Genomic DNA, 11,475 nt, shown 5'->3' on the forward strand with positions numbered 1-11,475 from the left:
TACGTTTTGTTTGACATCACTGTCAAAGGGATACTATGACGACCGTATGCTTAGCTTCAGAAAATAAAAATTTGTTCCTGTACAGAGGTCTACGAAACTCCAAGAATATAGCTAACGTAATACGGAAACGAGACTACAGCCAAGCTGAAAATGATTAACCACAGTTTTGTCTCTTTTGTAAGCTATTGAAAGAAGTATTCCATCCCTTTGCCCATTTTCACGTTATCAAGTAATTGCTACGATGCCGATGGACTGAACTTGCACGCCTGAAATCGCCATCACCGTGAAATAATTGTTTCGATGATCAAAACGATTTTCTTAATGATAGTCTACCTAGTGTGGCAGTTCGATTAATTCATCCTAAGACTAAATAACTGAAATAGGTACTGTTTCCACGATACACTGTGAATAAAACAAGGCTCGAATATTCTTAATTAAATAAATCTAATGTTACATTTCTGAACGGAAAATCTACGAGATATTCAAAGGGAGGTTATTCTGTTTATTTTAGCCCGGAGTTAGGCAACTAATGATGTCTCCCACTGACTACAATATTCTTTTCAAACCATATTTCAGCAAATGTGCTAAACATTTCAAGTATTTGGTTTAAATTTTGAAGGGTTTGTTTACTACGCCAAGACAAGTTTAAATTCATATTTTTCCTTTGGAATTTTCCCAACGGACGTCTACGCCCCGATCTATCCTTCTAAAAACCATTAATGTTAATTCAAAGCCTCTAAAGGGTTCTAGATCAAAATAGCTAAAAAGAAGAAAAAGAAATTGTTTATGTATTTTATATAACGCAGATAATAAAAAACAGAGGAAACGGGCCGTGGACTTGCTCTGTCTTGATTCTAAACGTCAAATACGCAGATTCTGTTGCAGAATCCAGCAATCAGAAAAAGCTTAAGATATAATAATGAACGTGATTTGAAAAAGAATCATAATTAAAACATGCATCTTTGAGTGGTGAATAATGAAGCACAAATTTGTTTAACTAACCTATCCTACAGTTCGATTACACTAGCTATATAGATATGGCGTAAAATAGTAACATATTTAGAGATTTATAATCGTCAGTATTATAACGAAACAAACATAGTTCATGTTTTTCATCATAATCAGCCTGGGTAACTACTAATCGCCCACTAGGTGAGAAGGCAATGCACTTGGGTGATGCTAAACCATCCTTAGGCGTTATAATCTCCCACAAACGCCCGTTTCTAGTCAATATATAAACAGTATTGTTGCATATAACGATAGTATTTCCTTCAGAATCTGTACACATCCCATACAACGACACAAAACTCTCCTGAGGAAGTTTAAAGTCAGTTAAGGTAAATGAGCGCAGTAATCTGCCTTGGAATTGGAAGATCTTAATGGAACTATTTCCCGAATCGGAGACAATAATCTGCTTGTCTTTATTCACAGTCACAAAATAAGGATGATCAAACTCCCTAGCACCGTCACCATAGCAACCAATAACATGGCTGAGCTCGCCGTTTGGTCCCAATACGACCACCTCGTGTTTGCATATGTCGGTCACAACGTAAAAACTGTCTACGCTGATACTAATGCCATAAGGAAATTCGAAAACACTCTTTGGTTTAAAATGCTGCAGTAAATCGCCATTTTGCGAAAATATTTTTACACACGCATTGACACTGTCCGTGACAGCAATTGTATCATTGCTTGTCATGGCAACACACATTGGATAACTAAGCTGGTTGAGTTCGCTCCCTTTAGTTCCGAATTTATATTTAAATAATCCGTCACTATTAAATATCTGTATTCGATGATTCTCGGTGTCTGCTACCACGACATCCCCTGAAAACAAAGAGAAAAAAGTTAAAGCAACCTTTTGTTATAGACATTTTTCGGAAAATTTAAATTTTCTAACTGCTTAATCAATGCTATTAGTTGACATTTAATTCAGAAAACAAAATCAAAATACCAACGCTAGATAATCTCCCAGCTAATATTCATGAGAAATATAACGATGGCCATCGTCTTGTTATATGGAGCAGCATTTTCGTCACATTTTTGTAAATACTGAGCGGAAATGAACCATTTTTAGACTAATATGAAACCCAACTTTCACAGTTGTGTAGTCTATAGCGCTAAAATCACACATAGTCTTAAATAGTCTTAAAATTTGAAAGTCTAAGTAAATTGTAAATGTTAGATTGAATTTCCTTTACGTTTTAAGTTTCATAGGTCTATTTTTTAAGTCAAGTCCAGGGGATCTTTTCTAAAGATTATAGATCAACAATCTGATTAAAACACAGATCCTATTTCGTTAATTTTTTATAGTTCAAAATTTCGTTTTACTTATCTTTTCTACACTAGGATCTGACAGACTAATCAAATGTCTGTCGTCATAGCGTCAAAAGCCGAGGCCTACCACTACAACCGACCAGAACTTCATGTAGTGGAGGCCATCGAAAGTATAAAAATAAACTAAACGAAATATAATGAATAATAAACAAAGCAATTATCAGAAGAAAATAAAATTATTTCTGTTTAGTAAAAACGATGAGGACGGCCATTATTGGTGAACATGCATTATAAAATCATAGACTATTTCAAAAACTAACCGCAGAAGGGTTATCGGGTTTAGCATATTACGTACCTGATTTAGTAACAGCTACCCCACAAGGCATATTAAATTGACCTTTGCCCCGGCCTTTCCTTCCGGTCTTCTTTAGGAGCTTACCTTGCTCCAATTCAGCCTTGGCAACGGAAGTGTCCGAGGCAAAAATCTTTCGTATTAAATACATCATTGGATCTGATTGGTTACATTTCTTTACCTTATGGTGTAATTGGTAATTCTGAAAATAAAAATGAAATAACAAGATTATATTAACGGTACGATCAGTCGGGAATCTTCGTTTACCCTGTTGTATGGCCGCCAGGTGTATCGTTATAAATTAGTTCACGTTCGTCTCGCCTGCCTTCAACCCCTCCAGAATTATGAATTTTACACCATTACCTCATCTGAAATGCTACACAATGATGCAACGTCACCGGAAACTTTAGTATTGGGTTTTGTTACCACCTATCCTTGGCTAAGTCGTGTACTTCCACACTAAGTTGTCACTTTGTACTGCAAATGGCTTTGCCTCTTAATTTTCGATTTCATTTGATTTCATTTCATATGCTGGATTGTTTTCTGGGATGAAATTTTGCCTTTGTGGAATATTATATGTTTTTAGAAAAAGCCAGTATTTGCCGTTACACCATCACTAACTGAAATAACACACCTAAATAATACTCCATGCTTGCTTAAATCAAAGGTGTTTATCTCCTGCAAGGACCATTAAAACAACGAAATATGGACGAATTCATGTTAATCAAAATGATATTAATTTCTACTACGAAGATCTCAAACTGTGGGGATCTTGCATGGCTTATTTAGAGAAATCAAATAGCTCACTAACCTATCTCGATTCACAACGTTGTGTCCCGTGCGGATCTTGCATTGTTCATAAGGATAATTAAAATAGCTTACTAACTTAAGTAATTTCAGACTCTGGGATTTATGGCAATGATTTATGCCAGACGTTATTAGTACTTCCAAGCATAAATGCAGAGGGTTCCTTTCTCACCAAACCGCAAAGCACAATGCTAAGTCAGATATATAAATTATTTATGCGAACGACGCACTGATCTCACATAAAGTAATCTAATGATATTTGCAAACATCTGTCGAAAAAATAATTAGAACCATGGGCTATACCCGCAATCGACGATACTTCCAACTAGAAAAGACGTTATCGTATATATTACAAGTTCAAGCTTAAGATAATACTGTGTGGGATGACTGTGGCGTTCCTACTACTGTCGTAAAGCAAAGCAAACACAACACCTACACCAACATGATATTCAAAATTTACCCTTTTCAAACTGAAATAGAAACATATAGCCGGTATGATCTTTAACAGTAATAGCAAACCCAAATTGTCGATCTTAAAAAAAAAACCCAACAAACAATAGTTGGGACCACTGGGACCATAAACGATTAACGGATAGCTAACTTCAGACTATTTAATCTCTGATTATCTCATAATCTCATCGATCACAAAACGGCCAATATGCACTTATCGACACAGCATATTAAATTCTCTTTTGACAAACATTCTCTCACGTGTACATTAATCATCAAAATACCTCAAATTGTACTGTACTGGGCTCAAAGGACATGTACATCAAGCAGATGTGCGTACAGAATAGTAAAAAAATCACTTTGCGTTAGCAATCAACTTACGAAGAAGGTATCCTTAATCCAAACTAACTGTTGAGGTAGGTTGAATGCGACTGGAACGCCACCGTCCTTCTATAATATAGTCAAACTCAGTCGGGTATCAACAGAATGAACCTGAACCCAGTCTGAAGTCTTGAACCTCAAAACTGGGAATGAAGTGTCTCGAATTTTAATTAGCTGAGACGACTTAAAGCCAATCATTCCTCGACCTTTTGAAATCAAAGAACAGAAAAGTGAGGAATTACTTTACAATCACGTACACATCACAGAATCCGTTCTAAAGACCATTAACCTCCTGTCTAAATGAACCAAGTTAAATTTTAATTGACGCCATAACGGTAAATTATATAAGCCATAGACGTGTGTAGTAAAGACGTCTGTGTTTTATTTTAGTTGGACTTGTTTAATCAATAACTGATTTTACGGACTGGTTATATATACCAGTTCCGTGCCAAGTTCTAGTTGATCGCCTATTATATCTAAGTCTATATTTATCTTACTAATTATTTTTGTCTTTGCTTGATTAAAGCGACATTTATACTATCACAATCTGGACAGTCTAATATGACAAGCTTTCTTCAAATACAAATCTTTAACAAAAATAGTAGTTATTGTTATAGTATTGGAAAATTACAGAGGTGAAATATCACCATTAGTAGTGTACATTTCATCATTAAATACTACACCAAGACAAAATAAATAGAACGGTTAAATTTCTAGTAAAAATACTGATTTTTATGAAGTTATTTTAAAATGTATAAGTTTGGTCTTTTGGTTTCCTGTAGCGAACAAACAAACATAGTAATCTGTATTATTCTAGAATAACAGACATCTCGGTTACATAAAACATAGCGTTTTTGTCCCCGTCATCAAATCCGCTACCACGCGGCTAAATGAAACTTGGGAGTTCTACTGATAGTAAACATAAACTAGTTCATTGTTTTTCCTGTACTTTCAATTCCAATAGCAGGACCGGTAACTCTCGCTGGTTTGTCATTCTCTCTGGTATTTCTTTCTTTCAAAACCAATGTCATTTAGTTGAAATTAATGTTACATTCCTAATGCACGAACCACGCGTCCAAGAACAACAGATATAACTGGAAACGTATTTAGAAATTATTGAATACCATTATAATACTAATTTCATAGTTAAACCACCCCCTCTCCCAGCGCTCCTTAATCCATATTCAATCCAACCTACCCATCAACTGATTGTCCAGAAAGCTTAATTTTATATTAAATGAATAAATCCATCAATCTCATAAGCCACTTTTATATAATTATAATGTTTCAGATGTGTGTATGTCATCAGAGCTATATATTTACTTGTCATATTCGAGACAGTTTTAATAATACCATCTGGTGGTCTATCTTGAATAAAAATATTGTTATCCATCTTGTACTGTCGCTGTGTGTGTGTGTGGGAGAGAGAGAGGGGGAGAGAGAGAGAGCGAGAGAGAGAGAGAGAGATGGCTTTTCGTACAAATACTCTTGCCTCATCTACAGTGCGGTCATAATATAAGTTACCGGATGTTCAGCTAGAGCAGATCTGTGCAGTCAACACTGACTGATTACAATGACGTTACTCGCTTGGATTAACTTTAACGGAACTGTTTGCAAACTAATGTAGATCCGTCGTGTACAAAAAGCAAAAAAACTAGTCTCTTTAATTCAGCCCCAAACATTAATGTTATACAACGTTAAGACATCTCTTTCCGTCTGAAGTGACGTTTACATATACATAAACTAAAACCCAACCATACAATAAAAACTCCTTTACTTTGAATATTATACACACTTGTCTAAGTCTAACCACAATTCACATAAAATCTAGATAGACCAAACCATAAAAATCTCCGTGAAATGATTTTTATAGGTTTCTTTTTTTTTTCGTTGAAAATAAAAATTGATCATTTTCAGGTTATACAGAGTAATGTAAGTACATGTAATTTAGGTTAGTCTGACGTAAGAGCGACAGTGTGTCGCGTACAACATGAACACGTTAACTCAAAAGACAAGCGAGGTACAAATCAGACTATTCAGAAGCCCATCTTTTCACAGTAAGATAACAACATCAATGTTGATATTTTGACCAATAAGTCGTGTTTGCAATGTCGAAGATATTGAGTTAAAGACTTGTCCCCTTTAATAGCACATGGCTGTCTGGACGTGTGAAAAAGCTTCCAAGTGTAACTTAGTTCAAACAAATTAAAGCATAGATGTAGTACTATCGGACTTCCTCGTTGTGTTTTCTTTCGAGATCGTAATATAAAACTACAGTTTAAATGGTTTCTACAGCTTTGTTATAAAACTGCTTGCAAGGCTTCTATGTTCCATGTTGTCAATAAAGCTTAGATGATAGCTGCTAGGAATATTTGATCAATTCCGCTCAACACCCTCTTTTATTACCCCCTTATTTCTGCACGTTATAGACTGACCTTGGCGTTAAAATTTCCTTCCCAAATATGGAAGAAACACCCTATTCTTCCAAGGGTATAATTAACGTAGGTCATTTATACTACACGGTTAGTATGGCAAGACATAGCATCTAGGGAAAAAATAACCGAGGCCCGGTGTATACGTTGGCGTGAATGAAAAAAAAGTCCTTGACAGTTGGAATTCGATGAAGGGTAAGTTAAAGTTTTCCTGTTTAACACCCAATCAACACAAACCAGGTAATTGTGTGAAGCGTTGTCGAATGAGTATAACGATCCTCTAAATTTGCATTATCTAACGATTTTAGCTGTATCAAATTAACAATTCTCAACAAGAGGTGTTTATATTTTAAATGTATATTAGCCGACAAATGGTGTGTTTTAGCCTTTATTCATGGCGCTTATTATCGTTTTGTCATACGTAAAATAATGTGTTGTTTTTATTATTGCTATAATAATTTGGTTATGTCATTTTAAAGTGTTATCAATCTGGTGTGGCATTGTTTGAATCGGAGTAGTTTGAAATAATATGGGATATCGTGATGGATTTAGTATCGGATATTGGGATGAAACGAAATGAAATGAAATGGGATTTAACGTCCTATTGTTCTGCTCCAACTGGACTAATGAAGACGGGATATTGGGATGAATTAATATGGGTATCGGTCAATGCGTTATAGACAGTGGTGAGTATCAGATATTGGGATGAATTGGGTTAATGCGTTGTATACAGGGGTGAGTATCTGATATTGGAATGAATTAATATAACTATCGGTTAATGCGTTGTATACAGGTGTGGGTATCGGATATTGGGATGAATTAATATGAGTATCGGCTAATGCGTAGTATAATGAAGTGAGTATCGGCTAATGCGCCCAACTATGAGTACTGGATATTTGATTGAGTTGAGAGAGAGAGAAATGGGGTTTAACGTCCACTCGACACAACTAGGTCATTTCAGGACTAACATATGGTTTAATTTTATTTCAATAATTCGTTTGCGCATATGGATCTTTAGCAGTAGGAGGAAACCGGAGGACCCGGAGAAAACCCACGAGGTTGGACAGGCGACCCTACTCCTTCTCACGTACAACCGGAGATTCGAAACCACGCCAGTCGGCTCAATGACAGACTTTATGATACAGCGAGCGCACGCTAACCATTCAGCCTGATTGAGTTGATGTGAGTATTACATAATAGGATGGGGTTTGGAGAGTATTGCTGATTAGGATGAGTTGAAGTAAATGTTGGAATTTGGGATGGCTTGAAATGTAGTCTGGGAATGAGAAATGGTTGAAGTTGGTCTAGTCAAGAAAGAACAGAACCCTTCCTGCACACCTTATATCCACATAAAGGAGTTATATTTATGAGACGGGAAACTGTAAGAATTGTATTACTGAATGGATGATCTCAAATTGCAAATAACGTTTAATAGATACACTTTGATCTTGCAATTCTCGATGTAACCCAGGCCTGAAATTAGGGGGCGCATTTGCCCCCACCCCTCCGTGAAAAAATTGTCGATCATAGATATACATTGTCCTTCAATTTTACAGCACCTCCGAGAACACTTTCCGCCACCCTCGTTGCTCTTAGCTGGTTACGGCCCTGACGTAACCGGAAAATCAGATCAAGACGATAACACGTGCGAATGACACTTTCACCATCATTTGAAGGGACCACAGATTGGTTCTCGCAAACACAAAAAGTTGATTGCTGAAAATCACGATTTAATGGTACATGTGTGTGAGGGCCTTGACAAATATTCATTATTAATAGAAGGCCAATTCTGTTTAAATGATTTTTATATGATACCTAACATTCGGCCCAATTTCTGAATCTCTGTTTCCTCTACAAACAAATTTAAGGGCGAGATGACCCAGTCTTATATCTGAAACGGTTTTAAATACTAAAATATTTTATGAACCTTTCCTTAAATATCATGTAGTCCGTGAAGAAATTCAGACCCATAACTATTATTTTACTGTAATTGGGCTGTTTTCCCCAGTCAAATCCTTAAATCTATTCATCGAAGTCAACACAAAATCAGCGACAACAAAGGCTAAAAAATGTGGCAGAGCTTCAGTATAAATATCAAATTCTTCAACAATTATTGATTCGTCGCAACTGATAACATTAATATGCCTAGTCGAAAATATGCTTGCTCCCAGGTCGTTATTTGCATCCAACTAAAGCAGATTTATAAAGGCCATTTCATGATGGCGTCAAAATGGGTTTTATGCCGATGAATATTTATTGGTTTCTGCCGTCGGTTATTAGTAAGTTATGTAAACACGTTGAATCAACCACAGTCGTGTTATTATCAAACGAATTATCTAATCAATTAAATAAATCTATTTACTATTCAATGGATTAGTTTACGCCTTCATTTCATTCATTGGCTGGAATGTACTGCGTAATTTCATTCATTTTACCGGTATATAGCTGGTATATAGTTAAAATATAAAGTGTCCAATTAGGTTGATCGCATGCGCTATTTAAAGGAGCCAAATCCCTAATATTTGCGACCTAGAAATTGATACAAATGGCTCGCAACGCATATTAATGTAATATGAATGTATATAAACTGATTTACATTCAATCGTTTCCGTTTATACTCTTAATTTCAAATCAGTTTGTTCGGCGAAATACGCAAGAAGTTGCAATCGAATGGCAGTCTCTATCGTCTGGTTATTCCTGTCTACACCGGTAGTATTTATTGCGCATGCTCTCCAGGTAAGAATATGACGTTACTGTTTGATATGACTTGTGGAATAAGTCTAGCTTCGAGCCCCTTGTTAAAATGGCGCTGAAACCCTCGTACATGATTCGTGTACCAATGGTAAAATATATATTTTGTCTTAAATATTAGATATCAGAAGTCCATCTTTCCCGGTAAGATCACAACATTAATTCTGAATTAACTTGACTAATAAAGTTTAATCAGCATGGTTACTAATTTTAGATTAATCTGTTTTAGCATACTATGTCGACAGCGCGTTAGTGAAACGCAAAATCGGTACATGTTAACATTGCTTTATCCATAGAAGTTAGATTGTTAAAGATACAGTATGTGAGATTAGATAACGAGCTGGAAGTTCTCACTATAATAGTTAAAAACTAGATAATGTAAAGGCAATTTGCTGACATTGCTTCAATCTAAGCCGAGAAAACCTTATTTTAAAATCACTGTAGCCTCGATAATTAACAATATCACGATTATCCATTTTTGTGGTTAATCATCAATGGGCATTGAACAGCAGATCGGATTCAAATCCAATAAAAATCAAACATAGAAGATGGCACCGAAAGTTGACTATGGTCTTGGTAAGTTAATAAATGTCTAATTAATAGTTTATATAACATTTCAGACCTAAAGAAAGGCTGGCAATATGCAGATTTACCTCTTGCATAATGCATGTTTAACAAAGACAATGCCACCTCACAAAACAAATAAACATGTGCAATCTAATGAAATCGACACATTTATCTTTGACCAAAATGAAGCGGTCTATTCCTAATTAATATGTTTAATTTAAAGATACATTATGGGAGATTCGATAACGAGTTGGCAGTTCTCACTAACGTAAAGGCAATTTGCTGAAAATTTCATTCAAATTGATCCAATAAGCGAATGAAATTTCTGCCTAGCCTCGGTCATCATTACTAAAGTCAGTACGTTAAACAGCATAGTCTCGATTATCCAATTAATCGTTTAATCGAGAAGGAAAGTTATGCAGTAAATCGGATCACAATACACTTAAGATCGCAGGCTAGCGATGCCATCGAGAGTTGATTATGGTCTGGATAAGTTAATTAATGTCTAATTAATAATTTAGATAACATTTCAGCCCTAGAGAAAGACCTGAAATAGACAGATTTAGCTCTTGCATAATGTATGTTTAAGTTTAAATTTCCATTTAGACGCACTTACGTAACGATTACATTGCAATCCGAAGTTAATACAAATCCACTTGGTATATAAACAAGGATTTTGAACGGAAGTTTTGAGTATATAAACAAAATACGAACCCACTGATTCTTCAGTCTAATTTACAGGCCATGCTACTTGCTAGATATCGCCGACTCGAAAGTAAATATGAATGTAAATATTAACCTGAATTAAAGCGGCCTTGATGCAACCAACCATTATAATAATTTACATATTATAGATTATTACAGTTTCATATAACTATTCAACAACTTTACTGTCTGACGTCATCAAACACTTCAATTTCATCTATGGTGTTAAAGCTCCATCACTAAATATCGATTGAAATACATTGCAGTTTTAAAACGCTCAAATAGAACAGAAAAAAAAAATATAACTCGAAAGTAGTATTATCGTATGTCATCATTTCAAGGTGCACGCAATTAACATGTGGATTGCCATTTGTTTACAATTAAAGGTGGTGTAAAATCTGATTTAACCCCCATTACTTGCACCCATTAACAATTTTATTGAAGATATAAAAATAGAGACTTGTCAAACTCATTAATTCGTTTTTTTTCTTATGCTCGTCAATATCTTGTTCTCTGGAGGGTAAACCATAACAATGTAATTTCTAGTTGTTTCGCAATTTGTGTCTATATGTCGTATTTTATATTTGACCGCACTCAAATGTAGAAATCAGAACGATAAATGCGAAACGAAATATAAATTAAATTTAACACCTCGTATATTGCATGGATAGGTAACTGTAGGTCATTTATATAATATGATGACAGGGGTAAATTGATTCTTGCCCGAGAAAAGAATGGCATAAAAGAAATGGC

General features: G+C 35.3%; 1 protein-coding gene across 1 annotated transcript; it reads right to left on the reverse strand.

Annotated features, from left to right (window-relative positions):
- Nucleotides 1-833: 833 nt before the first annotated feature.
- On the reverse strand, nt 834-2,825 carry LOC126820957 (tripartite motif-containing protein 2). Its single transcript, XM_050549179.2, has 2 exons — nt 2,633-2,825; nt 834-1,827 (listed from the first exon to the last, which is right to left on the reverse strand). The coding sequence occupies exons 1-2, from the start codon at nt 2,781-2,783 to the stop codon at nt 1,028-1,030; spliced, it is 951 nt and encodes a 316-aa protein (XP_050405136.1). The 5' UTR covers nt 2,784-2,825; the 3' UTR covers nt 834-1,027.
- Between the last annotated feature and the right edge of the window lie 8,650 nt (nt 2,826-11,475).

This window comes from Patella vulgata, chromosome 5 (assembly GCF_932274485.2).
Source record: "Patella vulgata chromosome 5, xgPatVulg1.2, whole genome shotgun sequence".
NCBI classification, from domain to species: domain Eukaryota; kingdom Metazoa; phylum Mollusca; class Gastropoda; family Patellidae; genus Patella; species Patella vulgata.